Genomic DNA, 27,468 nt, shown 5'->3' with positions numbered 1-27,468 from the left:
CCGTACCCAGGGAATAATGAAATTATCTCCTAGAATATACTTGATAGTTTGTTTTAATGGCTCAAATAAGTAAAACAATAGGGATTTTCGTACAAGTCCCTATGCCTATGCATAGAGTAGACTACAAAAACCGATATATTATGAAATTTTTCTAGCGGTAAAATGTACATACGATACTTCTGCGTTAAAGATGTAAATTATTATATTTATTTAACGTAATAAGTTATACGCTCAGAATAATTATATTCAGTAATCATTGATTATATATATTAACTAGACGTTCCGTACGGCTTCGCCCGCATAAATCTACATTTATGTGCCAAATAACTTAAAATTTCATCTAGTAGTTCGCGAGATAAGCGGCGTCAAATAATTTTTTCCACATTTTCCACTGTTTCTTCGCTAATTTATAGCCTACTAGATGTCCCGCGCGGCTTCGCCCGCGTAAATTAGGAATTTTACGGAAACCGTACATTTTCCCATAAAAAAATAGCTCTTATGTCCCTACTCCCTTCACTTGGTTTACTCTATATCTGTGCCAAACATTGCTATAAAAATTCCTCCAGTAGTTCGTAATTTCTAATATTTCCCCCGTTTTTCCCACATTTTCCTGAGTTTCTTCGGTCGTATTAGTCTTAGCGTATAATATATAGCCTATAGTCTTACTCGATAAATTAGCTATCTAACACTGAAATAAGTTTTTAAATCGGACCAGTAGTTCCTGAGTTTAGCGCGTTCAAGCAAACATACTCTCAAGCAATATTAAGTATAGATTTTTTTTCAATTATCGCTTGACAAATTCGAGTCTCGATCTAAAAGATTATGAAAAGTACCAATAACAGGGTCATTATAGGCTCATAAGTAGGACCATAGGACGATGTATGGTATAAAATGGTAGAGATGATGATGATGAATGTAATTTGCATAGTAGCATATGCTTTCCGTTCTTAAAACAACGCCGAAACTCCCAAACTTGTATCTATAAAGAATCAGGAGTTCTCTCAGCACCTTCCGAACCACGGTATACCAGGTACACCTCGGTGCAAAATCTTACTTGTTGGTTGGCATATGCTTAGAATACTTCTCACGAAACCGAAGTCACCACATGTTTCCATATAAATTCTGAGGAGTTCCCTCGATTACTTATGCATCGTTTATCAGATCACCACTTTTGTGAATATGATACCAAATTGGGATAATACCCTATATACCAAAAGAAAAATTTTGAAAATCGGTTAACAAACGGCGGAGTAATCGTTGAACATAAGAAAACGAACATAACACCTCCCCCATTTTGAAAGTCGGTTAAAATTGGAGCCTATGTGTTATTCTGATGTATAAGCTATATTATTGTAAAGTTTCATTAAAATCCGTTCAGTAGTTTTTGCGTGAAAGAGTAACAAACATCCATACATCCACACATCCACACATCCATACATCCATACATCCAAACAAACTTTCGCCTTTATAATATTAGTAGGACTAGTAGGATAGCCTTCTTCGATAAATGGGCTATCTAAAACTGAAATAATTTTTCAAATCGGACCAGTAGTTCCTGAGATTAGCGCGTTCAAACAAACAAACTCTTCCCATTTATAATATTAGGTATAGCTAACAAATCCTTGAACTTTAAATCAATTTCTACTTATTAAATCACATATTTATAAATATACCGTATGTATGGCCGTATGTAGTAAAATATTTATACAAATTAGATGAGTAAAAATGATCATAAAGATGAGCTAAGGACATTTAAATTGGTAGCATTAAAGTATTATTGTCTTTTGTTACTAAATTGGATCTGAACAATATTATGTCATAAGGTTTGAGGCTCATAGTCAGTTTACATAATGGAATGCATTTTACAGTCAAATAGTACCACAAGCAGCCGCCACAAAAGTCAATATAACGAAATAACTAAGTACTAAACTACTCCTAGAAACAATATGTGGTAGAATATGACAAGTAGTAAGTATTTGAATTATATATAGAATATATTCGCGTCAAAGGATGATGGACATCGTGGACGTTATAAATATCAACAACATTGAAATAAGTATGGTTCATTTATATGAAAGCCTACAATTAGCATGCTAGTTTGTAGTCAGTAGTCCACTACTGACTACAAATATCTATATCTAATACGTTATATCATCGAAGTCGCGGGAGTATAGAGGTATTTAGATTAAAAAAATCGATCGATTATGGAAAAGGACATTAAGTTAAATTAACTTAACTAACTAAACTCATGCCATAGCTTAGCTAGCAATGAGTCACGCGCGTTGCTTCATAAATAATACCTATCTATTTATTTGTTATTTTATTTTCTTTTGATATCATCGTATTATGTAACTTTATGGAATGTATAAGGATTATATAAGTAATATTTAAAATACAATTTTTTTACGTTAAAATGTTAACGCTGAGTGCATATCTGTCTCTATTTCTAGATGACTGTTATTAGGAACCACATAACACCAGGCACTGTGGTGTACACCACGGTAATAAGCCTGAGTGGTATCCTTTTCAACAATAGACATAACAATACACTACTCGTATGGCTGACCCTTAGGCACTATGGGGATGTCCCCATTGTTTACATCCTTATGTTATGCATACGTCCTGCTGTCTTATCAGTTATCACCGTGTCTCATGAATTATTCCTTCTTTTTTATTTTCTCTTTTTTATAATTTTGTGTCTTTTGCGTATGTGATGTTAAATTTCCTTCTTTGTATTGTAACGTGTAATTTATTATTGTAGTGTAATGCTGTGTCATACTGTTGAATAAACGTTATTATTATTATTATTATAACTAAATTAACTTAAATAAGCTGGAAAAAAAGGTGAACGTATGTAATATTTTGATACATACAATTAAAGTGTTTTAAGAATATCTTCAATCAGTGTTTTTATTGTTAGTTCGGCAAAAGTTGCCAAATCTGTAACTATTTCGTGGCAATTAAATAATACCTAAACAACAAAAGTCATGACGTAACTGAACAAATTAGTCTTATAAAGAGTAAATATATCTAGATCAACGTGGGTATGGCACATGGGATATTTTCTGTTTGTGAAACTTAATATAGGTGTTGTTGTCAACAATTATTGCAAGTAATATAGCTATGAAATGCAGATTAATATTATTCTTGCTATAAATAAATAAATAAAATAAAATAAATAAAATATCTTTTTATTCAAAATGGGTATCATGATACACTTTTTGAAAGTCGAACGAAGAAACTACGTTGCCTACCACCGGTTCGGGAACTACCCCGCCGAGAAGAACCGGCGTAAGAAACTCGCACGGGGCCATCTTTTGCAAAAAAAAAATGGAAAATTACAATATTATGGCTTACAGCTATGTAACAAAATTAAAAGAAAAGTAACCTGCATGGAGCCACCCTATTCCCATGCTATTCACAATTGCTTTAATATTCACAAATCAAAATAAATGCTGATTTGCTTATGTGAACGTTAGTTATGTATACGTAATGTACGTTGGATGAGCAAGATTAGGGGCACATTCAGAGATATTTTCTGTCATACTCCTTAATAAATTTAAATTTATTCATAATTGTATTATGTCTCTAAAGTCTAAACTTGCTTGAAGACTAACGTTCAATACTCGTAACAAAAATAATAATTTGTTATCTATACTATATTTTAATATTATAAAGCGGAAGAGTTTGTTAGTTTGTTTGTTTGTTTGTTTGAACGCGCTAATCTCAGGAACTACTGGTCCGAATTGAAAAATTCTTTCAGTGTTAGCTAGCCCATTTATCGAGGAAGGCTATAGGCTATATTTTATCATGCTGAGACTAATAGGAGCGAAGAAATAGAGGAAAATGTGAAAAAAAAACGGGGGGAAATTATTTAGGAGGGCATATTTGAAAGCGCTAATCTCAGGAACTACTGGTCCGATTTGAAAAAATATTTCAGTGTTAGATAGTGCATTTATCGAGAAAGGCTATAGGCTATATTTTATTACGCTAAGACTAATGGGAGCGAAAAAATAGTGGAAAATGTGGAAAAAATGAGGGAAATTATTTGAAAGGGCTTATTTGAACGCGCTAATCTCAGGAACTACTGGGCCGATTTGAAAAATTCTTTCAATATTACATAGCTCATTTTTCGAGAAAGGCTATAGGCTATATTTTATCACACTAAGACTAATAGCAGCGAAGAAATAGGAAAAAAAATGTGGAAAAAACGGGGGAAATTATTTGAAAGGGCTTATCTCACGAACTACTGGAGCAATTTTTCTGTTATTTGGCACAGATAAGAAGTAGACCACGTGAAGGATTATAGGCTATTTTCGTGGACTAATTTGTCTGTGAAATATCTAATTTACGCGGGCGAAGCTGCGCGGAACGTTATATTTCGCGTGGTCATGACATCACGCGTAAACGGCTGGACCCATTTTGCTGAAATTTGGTATAAAGATACTTTGAGTCACAAAAAAGAACATAGGATACATTTTGTCCCGGAAAAATGTACGGTTACTGCATAATATACTTTTATGATTCGTGCGTAAACTATTCAATCTATTTTGATGGAATTTGGTATGGAGATACTTTGAGTCTCGGGAAAGGACAAAGAATACTAATTTTGTCCCGGAAAATTTACGGTTCCCGCACAATAAACTTTTATGATTATCGCGTAAGCTATTCAATCTATTTTGATGAAATTCGGTATGGCAATATGGCATTACTTTCGTCTCGGGAAAGGACAAGGGATACTTTTTATCCCGGAAAATATACGGTTCCCGCACAATAAACTTTTATGATTCTCGCCGTAACTATTTAATCTATTTTGATGAATTTTGGCATGGAGATTGGAGATACTAATTTGAATCTGGGACAAGGAATGTTTTTTGTCCCGGAAAAATGTGTGGTTCCCACACAATATACTTAATGATTTGCAGGTAAACGACTCAATCGATGTACGGGAATAACAGCTATAAACTAAAGTCCACGCGGACGAAGTCGCGGGCAACAGCTAGTAGTTAATACAAAATATGCAAATATTCATAGACAAGAAGCACTTTTGAAGCGATTAATATAACAAAGAGATAAAAAATATTTCAAGCGCATAATATTAAAATATATTATAATATATTTAAAATCAAAATACATATTTTAATAACATAATAATATTTTAACTGCAGTTTATAACTAATAAATTTTAAGATACCCTTGTACCATATAAACCAAAACTTTTTAATCTGGATTAACGAATCAATTAAAAATAATAATCGATATGAAAAATAGACGGTAGCAAATGCCTTATGCCATTCAATTAAATTTTTTAATAGACCGTCATAAGAGGCAGCCGAGCACAACGAATTCAATACTCAATCTAGTCTGGTGTAGACCAAGGCATTGAAGGCTTAAAGCCTTGTCTTGGTGCCAGATATTTCTTTGGTTTAATATATGTTACTAGTTTAAGTTAAAGGAGCTATCTAGTCTTGATTCTGATAGGTAACCAGTTTCGATGCGCTGTCGATAATATACTAAAACTACAAGCTGGAATTGCCACAAGATGTCATTAATTATTATCCACTGAATGTAATTTAAAAAGTTAAGGGCCTATTTCACTACCACTTAACTTGACAGATTGAGAGTATGGAAAGTCTGTCAAAAAAGTTGTGGATAGCCTATCCGACACTTTTTCAGTAAAACACGAGAAATAAATAAAAAATATAGGCTAGTCACTACTGCAATCAACAGTGTGTTGAACTTTATTTACTCAAAGTACTTAATACTTATATAATATTATTTTTATCAAGTTTGTTTGAAGATGTACATAATCGATAACAATGATTGGAAGTAAAACACTTTTAATTTTAAGAGTGCGTTTGACGACACTCTTGAAATATAATGTTATGTTCTTTTTACGCGAACAAGGTATGTACACATTACACATTCCGTTTTCCGACTTTTCGGATTTCGATAAAAAGTTCATTTGTATATACAGTGTGTAACAAAAATAAGTGATAATACTTTAGGGTGTGTACGTGTTCCTTATAGAGAGTTCAGTGTGAAAGTAGCAGCGATGAAAGACGAAATTTTTTTTCACTTTTGTATGGGCCCGAGCGTCACGAGTTTCCCCATACAAAAGTGAAAAAAAAATGTTGGTGTTTCAGCGCTGCTACTTTCACAGTGAACTCTCTACAAGGAACACGTACACACCCTAAAGTATTATCACTTATTTTTGTTACAGCCTGTATAGCATCGAATCATTTATTAATATTATAATTTTAAATACATTCATATTTCATACTATTAAATTTTTATATTGTAAATGTGATTTTGCTACAGAGATACTTTACTTCCGCAAAGGACACAAGAATTTTACACGGAAAAATGACAATTTGTGCAACAACTAGTCTCATACTTTACGCGGTAAATCGTACCTCAGTTCATTGATTTACTAATTACCGCTTGTTTACCAACATTGCGGTTGCTATGCAAATATCGCATACGACAAGTTTTTGAGCCTTGATCGTTAACCTTCCGGTTGTTACGATACCATTGACCATGGATGCTTTATCAGAAGACGACGTCTTGGGGTTATCGAATGGCGACCGGGAAGTTTGAGGACGAAGGACGTTGGACTTCGCAATTTTACCCTATGTTCAAGTTCGAGAGGTCGTGTAGGTGAAGGAAATTGGTTTAAGGCCATCCCCTGAGCACACGACCTTAACCATACATTTGCCGCGTTGCCGAGATCGCACCAAAATCCCATTTTTTTACTTATCTTAGTTCAAAATATTCTAAAAAAAGTCAGTCCGACCGTCTGTCCGTCTGTCTGTCCGCGGTTTTGCTCAGAGACTATAGGACCTACAAAGCTGTAATTTGGCATGAATGCACATATTAATGATCGCTGGATAGGTTTTTTAAAAATATTATGAGTATTCATAGATCATTTTCCGATTTAGGGATCCGTTTTTGAAATATTAAGTTTTAAAGTGGAAGAAATCGTTAGAGTCAAGTGTCTCCTCCTTCTACCAGCTAAACGGTTGCTTCTGGAAATGTGAAAAATTCACGGGAGTAGGAAATATGCTGAAATTAAAAGGAAAACTATCACGGCTAAGAAGACTTCATAAGTTATTGAGTATTAGTCGATCAACTAATAAAAATGTATTCGGCAAAGTATAAAGGAACTTTTCGTTCAATTTCCTTTGAAAGTAACTGAGATGATGTTGTTAGCTGTAGTATTTTAACACGTTATAAAATATATGTACATTCATACAAAATTAAAAAAAAAAAAACTAGCGGTACTACAGAACCCTACATTGTGCGTGGCCCGACACGTACTTGGCCGGTTTTTCCCTTTTAATTTGTTCAAACTTGTAATTTTTTTTTAATGAAATAAGGGGGCAAACGAGCAAACGGGTCACCTGATGGAAAGCAACTTCCGTCGCCCATGGACACTCGCAGCATCAGAAGAGCTGCAGGTGCGTTGCCGGCCTTTGAAGAGGGAATAGGGTAATAGGGGAGGGTAGGGATGGGAAGGGAAGGGAATAGGGGAGGGTAGGAAAGGGAATAGGGTAGGGGATTGGGCCTCCGGTAAACTCACTCACTCGGCGAAACACAGCGCAAGCGCTGTTTCACGCCGGTTTTCTGTGAGAACGTGGTATTTCTCCGGTCGAGCCGGCCAATTCGTGCCGAAGCATGGCTCTCCCACGTATAAATGATGTAATACTTACCTACTTTATCAGCTGGCTAATATTATATGACTAGATGACGCCGCAACTCCGTTGCACCAAAACTCGTTTATCGCGCGGGGACCGTACATTTTTCCGGGACAAAAAGTATCCTATGTCCTTTCCCAGGACTCAAGGTATCTCCATGCCAAATTTCAGCAAAATCGGTGAAGAGGTAACAGACAGACACACTTTCGCATTTATAATATTAGTAAGTATGGATATAATATCTATTTATACATAAAATCCACATTTTGATTTCAAATCATTCATTCTCTTGGTTTTGAAGCCTTCATTTATGCTATTTTAAGCTAGCATTTCAGAATCTCAAGTCATTAAATCTGGTTTTAGTATCTTACTTATAGCTTTGGATTTTAAATAACTAGTTTTACTTCAAAGGCTTAAATATCTTTCAATATTTTTCTGGACTTTACCAATGACTTTGTCGTTTCAGGGATGTTAAATAAAGCTAAATAAGTAAAATCTTTCAATTCGCTGCCAGTTAGCTTCCCGGGGGCCTCAGCAATATTTCCGCACTGGGGAAGTGTGTAGGGAACTGGTGTGATTGCACATCGTAAAATGTCTATCATAAACTACACTATCATCACTTCTATACCATACCTACTTTGCATGTAGCCGAAACGAACACTACTAATATGTATTAAAATTTGATAATATTTTAAAATTAGAAAAAAAATATCCTTGGTACGATAGAGATAACAAAAAAAAGGATATTATGTGCAAAAAACCCATATACGTCCTTAAATTGTAAGAAAAAAAACTACTATTGGTGTCAATTTGAATTGTTACTTACAGCTACTGTATGCCCATTGCCCAATAACAAAGTCATCTAAGTATCGGCGTATAGGTGTGTAATGATTCTGTTTCTATATCATTTAATTCACATTCAACTTTTGAAACACAAATCCATTCTAAAATAATAAATGAAAAATTGTGTCTGTCTGTTACTTCTTCACGCCCAAGTCACTCGATTGATTTTGATAAACTTGATATAGAGACACTTTGAGTCCCGGGAAAGGACATAAGATACTAAATTTATAATTATTATATAGAAAAAATGCGCGATTAACGAATTTTGGCGCAACGGAGTTGCTAGCTCCATTGAGGGTGGGTTGCACCAACTTACTGTAACTGTAACTTTAACTGTAACAATCACTTTAACTATAACTACAACGCAAAATATTGTCTTTGGTAAAAGTCAATAATGGACGCCATAATATTCAACGATAACCATAACCGCTCAAACTTATATCGAATTTTTTTCACTTATAATACCACAAGAGCTTCAAAATTATCGGATATTTCCCGATAGGTTCGTTGCAAACAAATGAAGGATTCAAGTTTTTCAGGTTAAAAAATCACGAGCGCGAAGCGCGAGTGATTTTTCCTGAAAAACTTGACGACTTTATTTGTTTGCAGGGAACCTTGAGGGAAATGCCAGATAATTTTGAAGCTCGTGTGGTATTCGGGGGATTATTTTTCCGTCCCAAATGTCGGCCAATATAATTGCACCATGAGACACAATTGAATTCAACCTGTCAGTTTGACGTGTTTGTCTTTTATATATAGCAACTACCAGAGAAAATTTTCAAAAAATTATCAGTATAATACCATGTAGGTTGTACCACGTGACGTCGAATGGTGCAATTCTATTGGTCGATATTTGGGTCGGAAAAATAATCGTGAAAATTTACTATGGGTCACAGTGTTGTTATAACAATTTATATTTTTCTTGGCGATTTTTACGGATAATTCATTTTTATACTATCAAACCCATTAACAGTGGCTTTAACAAAAAACCAGCCAAGTGCGAGTTGGACTCGTCTATGAAGGGTTACGCAGCAACAATAAGGTTTATTTTTATGAAATTAAAAGGTTTTTGATTTATTTTTCAGTTGATTTAATGAAAGTTAAATCAAGGTTTACCATTTATGATGTATAAAAAAACTACTTGCTAGATCTCGTTGAAACCAATTTTCGTTGGTAGTTTTTACAGTAATGTACATCATATATTTTTTTAGACTTATCATTTTTACTTTAGAAGTTAGAGGGGTGGGGACACATTTTACCACTTTGGAAAAGTCTCTCTTGCAAACTATTCAGGTTAGAAAATAAAGATACTAGAAAGCTCAATATGATTTTTGAAGAGCTATCCATAGATACCCCACACGCATAAGTTAGTTTTTTTTTGTTTCAGTTTTACCTATGGGGACCCCAACATTTTTTAATTTTTTATTAATTTTTCCATTTTTGTACCAAAATCTTAGTTCCACCAAACCAAGTTTCAATAGTATAGCTCTTATAGTTTCGGAGAAATGTGGCTGTGACATACGGACGGACAGACAAACAGACATGACGAATCTATAAGGGTTCCGTTTTTTGCCATTTGGCTACGGAACCCTAAAAAGTAAACAACAGACATCAGTCAAATTCTGTGGTCAAAGTAAAGGTTTAAGTTAAGTTAGCCTTAAATAATAACCATAACTTTGATATGATCAAAGTCATAACTGTAACTATAACCAGGCCTCTGGTGCAACCCACCCTTACTTGCATTAGTCCTTAACATTTTTTTTATTTTTTTAAGTATTAAAAAAAATACCAAGATTTAATAAATCATTATAATTTTATTAGTCAAGGTTAATTGAATAGTTAGCAAAACTAAACCTGCCGAGAATAAACGTGACATAATTACCTAGTTTACTACTTTGACCGCCTTAGCATTTTGCTGTTCCATACACATCTAGAATCTAGAAATAAAATATTATACTTCCTATACTATAGGAAGTATAATATTTTATTTCTAGATGTGTCGATAGAATATTAAGTAGAAATTAATATTTGTTGATATAACTCATACTTTAGATTTCATTCATCAACCCCCCCTGATAAAAATATTCACAGATGTACAGACTGATAAGAATTACATTTTATCCATACATGAAATTGCATCTCTCGGACTCGCGCACGAAGGTTTCCGTACCGTTATAGAGCAAAAATAGCATAAAAAAATGTGATTTTTCTATGAGAGCCCCTCTAATATTTCAGAAGTCTAACTATAGCCGTTCTTAAGATACAGCCTGGAGACAGACAGACGAACATACAGACAGCGAAGTCTTAGTAATAGGGTCCCGTTTTTACCCTTTGGGTAAGGAACCCTAAAAAGTAAAAATAGTTTTTTGCATAGTTCACAATTAGTCGGATTTTTTGTCAATAACAATACAGTACAATAGAAAACATTAATTAAATTACACATCTCTTTGGTATGCAAACTAAAATGCGTTTTCCTTACTCAACTTTATAGGTTCAGTTTATGAAATATTAATAGAGTATGCACTAAATAGTTGCTGGAATTGCATCAGTCAAGATTTGTATAACAGGCTATCTAGCTAGATTTATTGGCTTTACTAACCAGCAATATACAAATATTATTATTGTTCTTGAGCAGGGAGAGTGCATAATATATAGATAGAGTTGGCTTTGCTCCGACTTAATTTCGATGATATAGAATTGACCGCTATACGTGTGCCCTAAATAGTATTAGGTGGTATAAGTAATTGCCGTATTTAAAAAGTTGAAGAGTTACAGTGAACTTATATATTATATTGATTATAGGTACATTAAAAAACTTCATAGTCTTTAGTCTAATTTTGTATGGATGACTTACTACAGATTAATTTAACCGTTATTTAAAAAAACGACCATTTTAAAATTTGTTAACATTGAACTTGATATTGACCTATTGAATAATATCTTGTTTTTAGTGAATTATATTATAATATGATTCCAAAATACACATTTGTATATTCAGTAGTAAAAGAGTACATTAATATTAATATGTATAAGAATTAAGAGTGTTGTATATGTAATATGTATATTATACTAAACTAGCTTTAATAGCTTGTTGAATATTTTTTATATCCTAAACACATAAGAGAGAGAAATATATAATATTAGGATAACAAAGGATAACAATTTACTTTAGAGAATGAGCTCGTATTTTGGATTTCAGTCTTCAGTCAGACCTTCAGTATTTTAATCGCACTTTTCAAGATTCTAAATATAACTGCACGATATTAAACATATTGGGTGTTTTGTAAATTATCAAGAAATATTGGCTCAGTTGTTAGGGTTCTTTTATCTATCCGTCTGTCTGTCTCCAGCCTGTATCGCTATATCTCAAATTCTGACATTAACATAGATTTTGAACATTAATATTTCTGTTGCCGCTATATCAACAAATAAATAATAATAATAATAAGGAGGCGGCCATACAACAAACGTATTTTTTTGCCTTTTTTTTTTTTTGCCATTATTCATTAATGGCAACTGGTAAGTACTTGTTTTCTTTTATAATTAACTAGCTGTTGCCCGCGACTTCGTCCACGTTAGCATAATTATTAGATCACATCCCAAGTATTGTTTATTGTACAAAAATATTCAATGTACAGAATTGACTTTCCTACGATTTTATTATATAATAGATGTACCACGCGGCTTTGCTTGCGTAATTTAGGAATTTCACGCAACCGTACATTTTTCCGCAAAAAATAGCCTTTGTCCCTTCACGTGGTATATTCTTCATGTTTGCCAAATAACATAAAAATTGCTCCAGTAGTTCTTAAGATAATAAGCCATTTCGAATAATTTCCCTCCGTTTTTTCCACATTTTCCTCTATTTCTTTGCTCTTATTAGTCTTAGCGTAATAAAATATAGCCTATAGCCTTCCTCAATCAATGGGCTATCTAACACTGAAAGAATTTTTCAAATCGGACCAGTAGTTCTTGAGATTAGCGCGTTAAAATAAGCCCTTTCATATAATTTCCCTCGTTTTTTCCACATTTTCCTCTATTCCTTAGCTCCTATTAGTATTAGTTAGATAAAATATAGCCTATAGTCTTTCTCAATAAATGGAATACCTAACACTAAAATAATTTTTCAAATCGGACCAGTAGTTTCTGAGATTAGCGCGTTCAAATAAGCCCTTTCCCCCGTTTTTTCCACATTTTCCTCTATTTGTTCGCTAGTATTTGTCTTAGCGTAATAAAATATAGCCTATAGCCTTCCTCAATCAATGGGCTATCTACCACTGAAAGAATTTTTCAAATCGGACAAGTAGTTCCTGAGATTAGCGCGTTCAAATAAGTCCTTTCATACAATTTCCCCCGTTTTTTCCACATTTTCCTTTATATCCGCGCTCCTATTAGTCTTAGCGTAATAAAATATAGCCTATAGCCTTTCTAGATCAATGGACTATCCAACAGTAAAATAATTTTTCAAATCGGACCAGTAGTTCCTGAGATTAGCGCGTTCAAACAAACAAACTCTGCAGAATTATAATATTAAGTATAGATAACAAAAAATAATAAAGTAAATACTTATTTAAGGAAAAAAATAGCACAGAAAATAAAACCGTTTTTTGGTTTATTTTTGCTCTATATACGTGAGTCGTAACCCTTCTTGCGAGTGTGACTCACACTTGGCCCATATTATTAAAATTATTATTTTAGAGTATATTATTATTAAGTATTGAAATGTTTCATTTACTAAGTTTTCACTGTCAAAATATTAATTACATTAACTCAATGTAATAACAATATTTATCACGTCATGTTAAACCAGCACTACATAATATATACAAATTATACATTTTTAGCTGTTAATGAAGTTAAGTCAAGCATCCTTTGTTTTTTTCGACTGGCCAACGAATTTACTATTTATTATCTTCAAGACAATATTTGCCAGTATAATTTATCTATTATTCTTTTTAACACTCTATATTCAAACATTGTTACATTGTTACTAACTTGGATACTAATTTGCATGTCAATAACTGTTTAAATTAAAAGTAGTCTCCTTTTTCGTTTGAAGCATGTCATTATTTATGACAATATTTTTAATACTGTAGGTACGTTATAAGCGTGTTCAGTCGATTATTTTATTGTGAGACCAATTATCTATTTTACCAATGACCCCTTTATTAATCGAACTGTTATCACGATCACCGATTTACTAATAGTTATTAAACACAAAAAGTGAAAAAAGTACTAGTTATTAAACACAAAAAGTGAAAAAAATAACAAAGTTGATTTTCAAAATATCAGACTTTACATCTTACCGGTTTCAACCCCTACACTAAAACCGGGACAACTTTTCTTCCCTTTTTTCAATTAATGAAAACGACTTACTTTTGAACAATCCCATCTTAAAACACTTCCTCATTGTGTCGGAGAAGTATTTTTTATCTCCCATCAGATTTTCAGACACTTTGTACCGCGGGCGGGCGAACGTACACTACGATAGAGTTGTACTGAAGTATGAATACGGCGCGCGCGCTCGCGCTCATTGCCAACACTAACTATTCACGGATTTAGGATCTACGTTATCATCACGTAGGATAATGCATGCAGAAACACCGCGAATTGCTTTACAATATAAATAATCATTATCAACAACAACGATTGTGGCTAAAACAAAAAAGGTTTTTATTTTTTACTGTAATGAAATGATGCAGATACTGTCACCGTGCAGGGTGCATTATTTAAAAAAGGTTTTTATGAAAATATAATTTTATATTTTACTAAATTAATATTTTTTAGGGTTCCGTAGACAACAAGGAACCCTTATAGTTTCGGTCTGTCTGTCCGTCTCTCCGTCCGTCCGTCTGTTTGTCCGCGGTTTTGCTCAGAAACTATAGGACCTACAAAGCTGTAATTTGGCATGAATGCACATATTAATGTTGCCGACAAAATGATACATGAAGTCTTTAAAAAAAACATTGTACACATCAAGCGGGGATTAAATTTTTTTTTCGCGTCCACCCCATCGTTGGATAGGTTTTTTAAAAATATTATGAGTATTCATAGATTATTTTCCGATTTAGGGATCCGTTTGTAAAATATTAAGTTTTAAAGTGGAAAAAATCGTTAGAGTCCAGTGTCCTCACCTTCCACCAGCTAAACGGTTGCTTCTGGAAATGTGAAATAATTCACGGGAGTATGAAATATGCTGAATTTAAAAGGAAAACTGTCACGGCCAAGACACCGATTTTGACTAATGTGTAGAGTTTTTAGATTTTTCTCGTGCCCGCGGCTGACACATTATAATATTATTATCAAATATTTTGCTGCGCTTTAGTGTAAAATTAAGGTTTTTAGATTTAGGGCTGAGTATGTAAGGTTAGAAAATTGGCTCTACATGAGATCTCACTACTTTTTGACACGACGAACTATAATAATATTATGTTCTCATCTTGGCAACATTTTTACATGAAAATGTTTTTGGTGGGATTTCATTTCTTTTTGTAAGCTGGTTAACGTTGTTTTTTCTTTTAGTTCATTTTGTTAGGGTTCCGTACCCATAGGGTAAAAACGGGAGCCTATTACTGAGACTTCGATGTCTGTCAGTCTGTCTGTCTCCAGGCTGTATCTCAAGAACCGCTATAGCTAGACTTCTGAAATTTTCACAGATTGTGTATTTCTGGTGCCGCTATAACAACAAATACTAAAAATAAAATAAAATAAATATTAAAAGTGTTTGCTAATATAATCGCTGTGAACCTTTTGTGTGGTCGGCCGACCAAAGTGCATCAAAATTCAAGAGTACGTCCGCTCCGGAGCGTAGCTGAAGTATACGCGCTACAGAAGACAATCATCTTGCTCCTACAAGATCGAACGGGCTTGCTGCTACTGCAATTGCCTGAGGAGCACCCCCTGCTGACTATGGAACAGGTTAGTCGGGCATGATACGGATTCCGGAGTGTCTTTTTTGAGATCTTTGTATTATCCCGCAGGCAATTTAGCTATTTACACGCTACTGCCTTTCCACAGCTTGTATTTTGTATTTGTCGTAAATCGTATCGGTATGTAGGCAAGAGCTAGGCTGGCTATTTTGGAAATGACAATATTAGGAAATTAGGAAATGCAATTTTGTTTTATCGAGATCGCCAACAATATGCTAGATATCGCGTGTTTAACGATCGATTGCTGTCGATCGTAAATGGTAGAATTACTACAGGTAGAGTTGACGTGTAGAGCCAAAATTTTGGCTTACATAATGTAAATAACTGCTCTCACGAGGTTTTATTCTTACGATATAGTTATAGTAGCCCAGGGTGCTAATCGTGTAGTCACTCGAGAGTTATGGAGACTAGGTAGGTTTTTACATTAGGTAAAACTGAAAAAAAATAAGAGCGTTTTTTGTTTTAGCGGTGGGTTCAGAAACTGCAGCCATTTTAAAGTTATGAAAAAGAAAAAATATTAAAAAAAATTGCTTATTTAGGTAAATTATAACAAGATTTAAGGCAACAGGAACTAAATTATTTAGTTAAGTGCAACATAAAATATGTGCGAAGCTTAGTTAGAAAAATATAAACCTTATTTTTTTTATATTTTGAAATGTTAGGGACATTTCAAAATATAAATAAAGATAAGCAGGCTTACTTAACGTTTAAATCGTCAGTTCTTTATGTGGAAGCATCTTTGGGGTATACTAAACATCCCCTATCTTAATCTGACAGATCCGATGATATTTCAATATTCGAAAATAACTTTTTTATAACCCACCACGTAAGAAATCCGATTTCTATACCATGATAACTAGACACGTCATGTCGGTAGCCTATACATTATACAAGCTTAATCTCACACGCTCGAGCTTGTCGCGAAATCCCCTCTTCCCCTCCCTAACTATTATTTATTTACCCTCCCAAACTTTAATTTAAGTCGTTTATAATATTTCATATTCGTGCAAAAACTTCAATCGTAGTATGATAGGGTAGAAACAACAAAAATAGCTTACTCCAATTTAAGTGATCTCCTTAACTTAACACACATACACTATCACACATAATATTATTATCTATTCTCTTTTTGATGTCACAAAATCATACAACTATGTCATCTTGCTGCCAGCAAGTAAGAGAAGATAATATGACTGAATTAGCGCTGCCACCAGCTTATTATTCTTATCATTAAAAAATAATATTAATAGGGCAAAAAAATATTCACAGAATACTACAATAATTTTAGAATATAATGTGCCCGAGCTCCGAGGTGTAACAAAACAAAGTTTTAATAATAATAATATAATATCTATGGACGCTTCACATCACGTCAGTCTAGCCCCATGTTAAGTACCTGAAGGACTTGTGTTACGGGACAACGGAAATATATTTATTATTTAATACTTTTATACTATACATATTATATGATACAAATATTTAATACACATCCATGACCATGACTTTGAAAACTGTTTGTTGCGTCGGCGGGATTCGAACCCGCGACCCCCGGTTTGATCTACCAACAGCCTACCAACTGAGCCACAGAGGTCGTCAAAAGTTTTATACACTTGAAACACCTGAAATGCTCTTAAAAAAGTTTACTGTGACAGTAGCAGCTCTAAAGATGTTTTATTTGTGTGTTTATTTTCTGGGTAAATTCATGACGTTGGGGCATTTTTCTTACAGACATTAAAGTCAAAAGTAGTTCTGACAGCACAAATAAAACACAATATTACTTGCACTTTTTCCACTTTATTCATTAATTGCTACAAATTTAACTTAAACACGACCGGTTTCGATAAAAATCATCATCAGGAGTTTTAAATAATTAAATATAATCCAAACAAAAATTAGGGTTGTCAGCATCATGGAATTTTATACAATTTGGTAGATTTTTTCTTCCAAATACGTCAATTTTCTACTGATGTTAAAATTAATATTTAGTTGGATATACCCATTTTTAGCTCTGACAGCGCTGCAGGTACTTTCAACTCTATATTTCAAGGGAATACCCTACCCCTAAATAGAGTACGCTGCAAAAGTAGCAGCGTTGAAAGATAAACTTTTTTTTCAACTTTTGTATAGTAAACTTGCTAACGCTGCTGCGCTGGGACGTTTGCCCATACAAATCACAAAAAATGCTCTTTCAGCACTGCTTCTTTCACAAATACACCCTAACTAAAGTATTATCAGTAGGCTTTGTTACGCCTCGTATTATCGTTATTAAAACTTCATTAACTATAAAATGTCTTCTGTAGCTTCTACACATAAAAGAAATAATCGGCCAAGTGCGAGTCGGACTCGTGCATGAAGGGTTCCGTACCATTACGGAGCTAAAAAGGAAAAATTTGTGTTTTTTGTATGGGATTAATTATTTAATTATTTATTTAATTTTATAATTTAATATTAAAGTACATATATAAATAAGAGAATTTTGTGAAAATTTCAAGTGTCTATTATGTTGCTATTTTGGATTACGAGCCAAAAAGAGCAAAAAAATAACGGTTGTTGTATGGGAGGCCCCCTTAAACATTAATTTTATTTTCTTTTTAGTATTTGTTGTTATAGCGGCACCAGAAATACATAATCTGTGAAAATTTCAGAAGTCTAGCTGTAGCGGTTCTTGAGTTACAACCTGGAGACAGACAGACAGACATCGAAGTCTAAGTAATAGGGTCCCGTTTTTACCCTTTGGGTACGGAACCTTAAAAACACATTCCCCTTTCGACAATTAATAACAATCAGAACAAATAGCTATGTTATTGCACAAGTATACTTAGTACTTAGTATTGCAACAACGCACTCAGTCTAACCTCGACTATCTATTTCCAATTAATGGATTTTAAGATATAATCTAAGCTAGTAAACAATTATTATTTATTGGTAGAGCAGTGATAAAGTTTACTATCAGTCATTAATCTTATTGCTTTAGGTTTAATTTAACACTGAGAGCTGTAGGCTGCTACTAGAATTAACTAGGTACCTAAATAAAAATAGACTATAAAAATATTACTATGTTTCTTAAACCATCATAATAGATCCTCTCCTTTAATAAAAATATCCACATCATACATCAATATTAATAATAACAACAAATATTTTAAATAGCAGAATCGGAATATAGATTTAAAATAAAAAGTGTCTTGGCAGACAATCAGGCGAACGGACAAACAACTACAGAATGATATATTTTAATTCCGTGATGATCCTAGGTTGCATTTTTTCCTTTGGAGGTACCATCAAGGAAATTTCTTTGGAGGTACCATCAAGGAAATTTTTCCTAGGCAGTTGACAGACCAACGTCATTTGGTCGGATTATATCAATTTAATGTTAATTGTGATTTAACTGATATCTGATCTTCTGGGTTTGACGTAACGCGACCGAACTTCGAAGTTGTCTCATCTGCCTAGAAATCAACTTCTCTGATAGTACCATTGAGGAAGTTAATTCCTATGCAATTATTGACAGACCAGCGTTATTTGGTCGAATATGTCAATTCAATGTTAATTGTGATCTGTCAGCTGGGTTTGACGTAACGCAACTAACCCCGATTTGCATAGGAATCAACTTTTCTGATAGTACATAAGTTACCGAACCCAAAAAAGCTTGCATTACAAAATATAAGTTGCTTAGCAACGAGCGAACTATCTATTAGTCGTATTGCGACACTTCATTAATTGAATTCTTTCCGGTAATTAAAAGGTTTATGTTCATAGTAATTTATGCAACAAATACTATTTTCTTAGAATGCCTGTGATACCACAAGATAATATACGATGGAACAATAAAAATATTATACGGACTTCAAAAATCATTACCATCATACTTTTGGCTTCGCGGTTCTAAAGTATCTCTACGATTTTTTTATTTATATAAAAAATTCTAGCTTAAAAAGCTTCAAATTTCAGATTAATATACTTACAACAAAAAATGGTTATGTTTTTGTAATTTCTCTACACAGAAAAATGATGAGAAAAATCATTGAGTAAAAAAATATGTAACTCGGCAAAATTTTAAAGGAAATGGGCGCAGAATTGCTGTTAATTTCGGCAACTTGGAGCTGTAATTCATAAAAAGAAAACGTCAGAAATAATCTATGGATAAAATTCTATCCAATTCGAGAAAAAAGAACAAAAAACAAATTGTGCCAAAAAACACGATTTAAAACAACCTAAATGTCACGTTATATTACTCGCCGCAAGGCTAATGTGAGATTTAGGTTGTTTTGAATCGTGTTTTTGGCACAATTTGCTTTTCTTTTATTTTTCTTTTTTCTCGAATTGGATAGAATTTTATCCATAGATTATTTCTGACGTTTTCTTTTTATGAATTACAGCTCCAAGTTGCCGAAATTAACAGCAATTCTGCGCCCATTTCCTTTAAAATTTTGCCGAGTTACATATTTTTTTACTCAACTATTTCATATTAAAGTGGTAAAAAGTAATTCCAACATTGTATAGACGACTTTCTCAACAGTACATTGTATTTTTTTCATACCGTTGAGACGTCAATACAATCCATAGACAGGTGATATTCTAAACCTTTTACAGCAAAAATCACAAAACTGTCGAGGGTTTGAGTTGGATTATTTAAAAATACTTAAAAAAAACAAAAATCTAGTTCCAACATTAGATTATAATTGAAAGGATCTTACATGTTGTGCATTAAAACTTATGGAAATACTGTATTTTAACTGTTAAATCACGTCTGTTAATCAGCGAAATCGGCAAAATTTCGTATACGGACTCTTAACTAGGTGGCACTACAATTTATTATTTGTGAATACAAAATACAAAGTTCTATATTTTACCCCCAAAAAGTATAAAGTTTTCGTGGGAATTGGGATATAATTATTAGGTTAGTTATATACGTTTGACGTGGGAGAGCCATGCTTCGGCACGAATGGGCCGGCTCGACCGGAGAAATACCACGGGCTCAAAGAAAACCGGCTTGAAACAGCGCTTGCGCTGTGTTTCGCCGAGTGAGTGAGTTTACCGGAGACCCAATCCCCTACCCTTTTCCCTTCCCTACCCTCTCCTATTTTCTTCCTTACCCTCCCTTATTCCCTTCCCTACCCTCCCCTATTACCCTATTCCCTCTTAAAAGGCTGGTAACGCACCTGCCGCTCTTCTGAGTGTCCATGGGCGACGGAAGTTGCTTTCCATCAGGTGAAAAAGATACAGTAGCTATATACGTCCACGGTAGAGTCGCGAGTTTAAAATCTAGTTTCATGCATAAAACCTTAGATAAATGTTGCAACAATGGAATTCCGAAGTATGAAATTGTATTAAAAAAAGTTATTCCCATTACGTATCAAATATGAACTTGCTATGAATGCATGATGCATAATTTACATAAAAAATCGTAAGCAATAGGATAGTAAGGAAAAAACACTGTACCTTATAAACTTTGCACAAAAACTTGTGATAATCCAATAGATGATTCGAAGTAGTGATAAAGTCGTGATCATTATGATGCTATCAATGACGATTCATAGTAATGACGTTTATTCCGTCACCAATCATCTTGAGATCGTGTAATTGTGAGATCATCGTGAGATTGCGGTGAGATGTGACTCTATGACGCAGGTTTATTTTCTCACATATGTATAATTATTTATGTATGCTTCTCACGATTTCCATTCAAAAGAAAAAGGAAAATTAAAGGAAAAACAGGCAACGAATAACTTGAGCACGTGTAGTTGGTTGGAATTACTTTAGAATGCGCCTGATAAAATTATGCGGTCTGGGCGTTTGAAAATTTTCTTATTATATTTGTATGCGCCTGTTAAAATCACCTGAGCAAACTTAGAGTATAAAATCTATACTAATATTTTAATTTATACTTAATATTATAATTGGGATCCTCAAAGACGTCTTAAAATAAGATACTCTTAAGTCTGGAGTGCAATGCTGCTATAATAAAATAAATGCCGTCTATAAGTCTCCGTGGTCTAGAAGTTTAGTACGTGGCTCTTGACTCGAAGGTTGTGAGTTCGATTTCCATTTCCCGAAATGGAAACACGGGAAGTTTCAAAGGTTGGTTAGGACAATGCAGGCAGACTAATGATCCATGCGTATAATATGTAAGAGTTCGGTCCTGCGCCTGATCTCTCGCTAGTCGTGTTATGAGAGTAAAATGAATACTGTACTTCAAAATTAATCCTGCGTATCCTGTTTTCAATGAAACCACCAGCCACTGTCACCGAGATCGGAGGATGCCGGGACACGCTATTGGTAGCTATAAATAATAATTATTGCACATTACCTAAATACATATATAATCATGGGCGTACCCAGGTTCTGGGCCAGGGGGGACAAATTACCTAGGTTCTGGTGCCAGGGGGGGGGGGCAAATTACCCAGGTTCTGGGCCAGGGGGGGGCAAATCAGATTTTTCATAAGCCTAGGTGTTTATAAAGGATAAAAAATTAATAATTTTTAGTTGTAAAAATATTGTATTGCAACCAAAGGCAAAAATTCGTTTTCTTAATTTTTATAGATAAAAAGTACTAGATAATTACTTAACTGTAGGGACGTCAACATGATCAAGGGGGGGGCAGCCGCCCCCCGCTCCCCCTCCCCTGACCCCCCTCGGTACGCCCATGTATATAATATTAGTAAGGTCAGGTGGGGTAAGAGGGACGCGGGAAAAGAGTAACTGTTTATTAATAACAAGAAAACTATAACGCCGAGCTCTATGGTCACTACGTCAATAAAACAGAATATATTAATCCATATCCAAGAATATAAGAAGTACGTCGCTATAGTTCATATATTCTTGGATAGATGAAGCTACAACACGGCAACTAAGCGAATAAAAGAGATTATTTTTCCGACCCAAATATCGACCAATAGAATTGCACCATTCGACGTCACGTGGTACAACCTACATGGTATTATACTGATAATTTTTTGAAAATTTTCTCTGGTAGTTGCTATATATAAAAAACAAATTCTAATTCTATTGGCCAACATTTGGGACGGAAAAATAATCCCCCGAATACCACACGAGCTTCAAAATTATCTGGCATTTCCCTCAAGGTTCCCTGCAAACAAATAAAGTCGTCAAGTTTTTCAGGAAATATCACTCGCGCTTCGCGCTCGTGATTTTTTAACCTGAAAAACTTGACTCCTTCATTTGTTTGCAACGAACCTATCGGGAAATACCCGATAATTTTGAAGCTCTTGTGGTATTATAAGTGAGAAAAAATATGTTGTCAAACTAAAAAAAAAACCTTGGTTTTTTTTAGTTTGACAATTGATTTTTTTTTTTTTTTTAAGTACTGGCCAAGATTTGTAGGATGAACCGACCTATAAGTATGAACAACTTTTTTCTATGGGACCAACGTTCATTCGTACCCGAAATAAAAAGTCAGCTGTTCCATACAAAAGAATCGATCAGCTGTGACCAAAATGTATGAAATAATATACTTTTTTTTTCGTACGAAAGTTGGTCCCTTACAAAAGGTTAAGGTTTATTCTACATGTTTATTCCAACTAATATTATAAATGCGAAAGTCTGTATTTCTGTCTGTCTGTCTGTTGCATTTTCACGACTAAACCACTGAACCAATCATAAGTGATTTGGAAGGTAGCTTGACACCCGGGGCTAATCTAACCGGGACACTAAAGGGGGTTCATGTTTTGAAAAATTGTACCAAGCGCGATATAAGTCATAACCAAAACGCGGACAAAGTCGCGGGCAGAAAGCTAGTCTATAATAGAAACATTTAGTATGTTTACTACTAGTGATAAAATGACAGAAATAATGTTTTGGTATCTAAATAAAACTAGCATGATTGAGTCGAACTTTATGTAAAAAAAATTATTGTCATTGTCATCAAAAATAACTTAATAAGGTTACGTAAACCAACTGCCTATTAGTTAATTGATGTTGGGAAAGTACAATAATTAAGGTGTAACAGAATGTATTAAAGATCCAAAATATATAATACTGTATTAGTCGACAGTAACACTTGTAGTTAAAGGTATTCTAGAGGCCGAAACCTCGATAATGGTAAGTCCTTTATTTTTTTGACTTAGGGTGGGTTCCACCAGAGGCGTGGTTAAAATTTAAGTTATGAACAAAGTTATGGTTATAGTTAAGACTAACTTTAACCTTAACTTTCACCACAGAATTTGACAGAATATGACAGCTGGTCCGACAAGGCTTGAAATGAACGTGGGCGGGGCGCTGCTGGTAAAGGAGAACTGTCAAAAATGGCGTTTTTGTATGATGACAGCGTTAGTTCCTTTATTCGCCACGTTCATTCAAAGCCTTGTCGAGCTCGAGGTTATGGTTAAATATGGCATCCATTTTTTACTTTAACCAAAGATTTGACATTTTGTATTGTAGTTATAATTAAAGTTACAGTTATAGCTAAAGCAAGTTGGTGCAACCCACCCTAAAATGTATATTGTATAGTCCCAGCTGCATAATATTTGAACACAGACTTTTATTCAATTTTTTAAAACTTTTTTTATTTTTAACTAGTTCCAAAAATTAAATTAACGTTTGTACATGTACTCTATGTGACCGACTTCAAAAAAAGGAGGTTATCAATTCGACGCGTATGTATGTAATTTTTCCAGAACTGTCCAGTTTTTGCATAATATGTTAATCTATAACAGCTTCTGAACAAATGTGCCAAATTACAAAAGTGTATGTATATGCAAGTACGTATGTATGTTTTTATGTTTGTGAACGCATATCTCTGAAACTACAAGTCCGATTTAAATGATTCTTTTTTATTATACCAGGTATTATTCAACTTAGGGAATACTGCAAGTTTCATCAAATCGGTTCAGTAGTTTTTGAGATAGAGAATTTGAAGTCGGTTTTATATTTTTAAAGTACTATTATATTATAACAGTATCAAATTACGAGAAACTAAGTAAAAAAATTGAAGATGTATGTGTCTTGTTTCAGATGAGAGGCACTTTAGTCATCCTTATGCTCCTCGCGAGCACTCAAGTCAAAGCCGCCGTAGACGAGAACCTCACGCGGGAAATAAGATCGCTCTTGAGTACACCAGATGGGTACCCCGGCATCGCCTCCCTCATACTCGACTGTCTAAACAATGTAGAACCGATCCTGACGTTCGTCAAAACACAAATTAAAGACATACTAGTCGACATCTCTATGGAAATCTGGGGTCTAGCCAAACAAATCCTACGAGTGTATAAAATAAAACTTTTCAACAAAATCGGAAAGTACACCGTTGGTGATGTCTTCCGGTGCTTGTTCGATGGCGTCGCGGAGTTTGTAAACGAGGATGAAAAGTGCACAGATCCACCCAAAGTTGAAAGTACTGAAAGTCCCAAGGAAGAGATAAAGAATGAAAATAAGGAGTACAACACTCTTCAGTCCGAATCGGAACTGGAACCGAATTATTTTTTGAACGACCCATATTTAATATCGACGTTGATTAGACAAAAGAAAACTGTTAACTGATGTGAAAAGTGCCGATGTTTGAACTGAATGGAAAGTAAAATATATTGATTGGTGATATAGATTTTTTATTTACATTTCTTTCAATATGGTCTTTTAAAACACATTGTTTTCAGTCACTACTGACAACATAACTTTTAAATAGCAACAGAGTGCTGTTGCTATTTAAAAGTTATGTTGTCACCTAAAAATTCTAAGATCCAACAAATTACTATTTAAATGTTTTCATAACTAAATGGAAAGTATACTTCAAGTACAGCGCTATGGTAATGATTTTATTCCTTCGTAGAAAAATATTCTGAATTGTATATTGTAAAATATACACTTCAAACTATTTTCAATGAAATACAAATTACAATACTTTTATGTTTTACTGTACAAATATTTAAAAGACGCAATAACAGTGATAATTTGCTATTTAATAAAATAAGGCACCATACATTTTATGTTAAAACTGATACTGCCTGAATTTTTGTTGATAATTTGTAATAACACTTTGAATAATAGACATTATTTGAAATTTGATTTTAACAATAATTTTAATGCATTTAACATTTTCAACAATCAAGTTTAAAGAACATTTTAAAGAAGGTTTGTCACCTACATGTTAAAATAGCAACCGACCATAATTGCGCTGCCGACATGTTTTGACTTTTGAGCATTCTTATAGAAATCCTACGACTTATTGGGGCACTTGCGTAACTATATTATAATTTATAAGATATAACTAGCTTGAATATTATTGAAAAGTATACTATACTTATTATCTATCTGATGTATTTTTTGCTATAGTTTGGCTAAAACTTTTGGTCATAATTTTGAAATGCATTCAAATATAGCAAACTTGCAATATTTAAAGCATCAAATAATTTGCTAGGCGATTATTATATTCTATGGTGTTTACGAATAATGTATTAAAGTTAACTTAAAAAAAGGATTCAAATTTGTTTTCCGGGTACGATATAGTCATTCAATATCCCAGACATTTCTTTAGGAAAGTGGGGATCTTCGAGACCTAAGGTATATTTAAGCAAGCGCATGTCAAATATTGTTTTATGTAAATTGTGTCTGCCCTGCAGTTTTTGACGGTATGTGAACATTAACATAATATGAAGTCATATTTGTTTTTCACTGCGCACTACCACGAGCACCACGTATCGATATAAGACACAGTTTACATTTAAACAACTCATTGAAATCTCATTATTATTCAAATTCAAAATTCAAATTCAAATACTTTATTTGCAAACCAAGTATACAAACAATTGTAAGTACAAACTTAGTACCTTGTGTAGGCGCTTGCTTAAAGAAAATTTTAAATAGTTCTATTTATTTTATATTATATCTTAAACATTTTGTCTTATATTTTATTTATTTTATTCGCCTTTAGACTAAATTGTAATCACACATCTCTGCTATATTAAGTATTCAATACTTCGATTTTAAAAAATGAAAATAGACTAATCGCGAGTTTTTTGGATATTTTTGTCACGGGCAGCCCCGAATTTATAAATTGGACGTATAGGCCGCGGCCTAGAGGCGGCAAGGTCCTAGGGGGGCATCAGATTTCGTGCATACGTGATTAGTTGACGAGTTTAATAGCCAATTAAAAGCACTTAATAGTCAGGACAATTTAAGGTGGCACCAGCGGTCACTGATTTTTCTAGTCTAGGAGCTATGTGAAAAATACTCGCATTCTGTTAACTTGAGAATAAAATCGAATTCTTGCAAAGCAACAGACTATTATAGTTTCATCGGAAAATTTCGTATGATAATCTCCAACTATTTATGAGTTTGAGCTTTGAAGTGATATAAGTCATACTCTGTTTCACATCGCGTGTGCAAAATACGATATCGTCCTTAGACTACAAACATCTGTCACTTATCAATCGTGGTTTGTATAGAAAACAACGAAAGCTAGCTAGATCGGTTTATCGCCCCCGAAACCCCCTATATACTAAATTTCATGAAAATCGTTGGAGCCGATTCCGAGAATCCAATTATATACATACAGTGTGTAACAAAAATAAGTGATAATACTTTAGGGTGTGTACGTGTTCCTTGTAGAGAGTTTACTGTGAAAGTAGCAGCGCTGAAAGACGAATTTTTTTTTAACTTTTGTATGAGCAAGGGCCCGAGCGTCACGAGTTTTCCCATCCCACCTTTGCTCGGTCATCCAGGTACTATATACAGTGTGTAACAAAAATAAGTGATAATACTTTAGGGTGAGTACGTGTTCCTTGTAGAGAGTTCACTGTGAAAGTAGCAGCGCTCAAAGACCAAAAATTTTTTTCACTTTTGTATGGGGAAACTCGTGACGCTCGGGCCCTTGCCCATACAAAAGTGAAGAAAAAAAATTCGTCTTTCAAAGCTGCTAACATAAGAGGTCAATAACCTGATGCAGATGGTATATAAAGAATACAAAAGAGAAAAAGAGAACATTTCAATTTTCAAGCCGCACACAATATCAGCTTTTTATTTATTCACCAATTAGATAACTATAA

At 33.9% G+C, this 27,468-nt stretch overlaps 1 protein-coding gene across 2 annotated transcripts in view; it reads right to left on the bottom strand.

Annotated features, from left to right (window-relative positions):
- Positions 1-27,468, bottom strand: part of LOC121733723 (organic cation transporter protein-like) — a 68,604-nt gene that overhangs the window by 24,820 nt on the left and 16,316 nt on the right. Inside the window, exon 1 of one of the 2 annotated variants that reach the window (XM_042124072.1) lies at positions 13,917-14,070. The exons of the other annotated variant lie outside the window; for it this stretch is intronic. Within the exon in view, the coding sequence (XP_041980006.1) occupies positions 13,917-13,980 (64 nt within the window). The 5' untranslated portion in view covers positions 13,981-14,070. Of the gene's footprint in view, positions 1-13,916; positions 14,071-27,468 lie in introns of those variants that run through there. 2 annotated transcript variants of the gene reach the window in all.

The sequence above is a fragment of the Aricia agestis genome, chromosome 14 (assembly GCF_905147365.1).
Source record: "Aricia agestis chromosome 14, ilAriAges1.1, whole genome shotgun sequence".
In the NCBI taxonomy this organism is placed as follows: domain Eukaryota; kingdom Metazoa; phylum Arthropoda; class Insecta; order Lepidoptera; family Lycaenidae; genus Aricia; species Aricia agestis.
The sequence above is the reverse complement of the archived record's forward strand: the minus strand, read 5'-3'. Positions and strand labels throughout refer to the sequence as shown.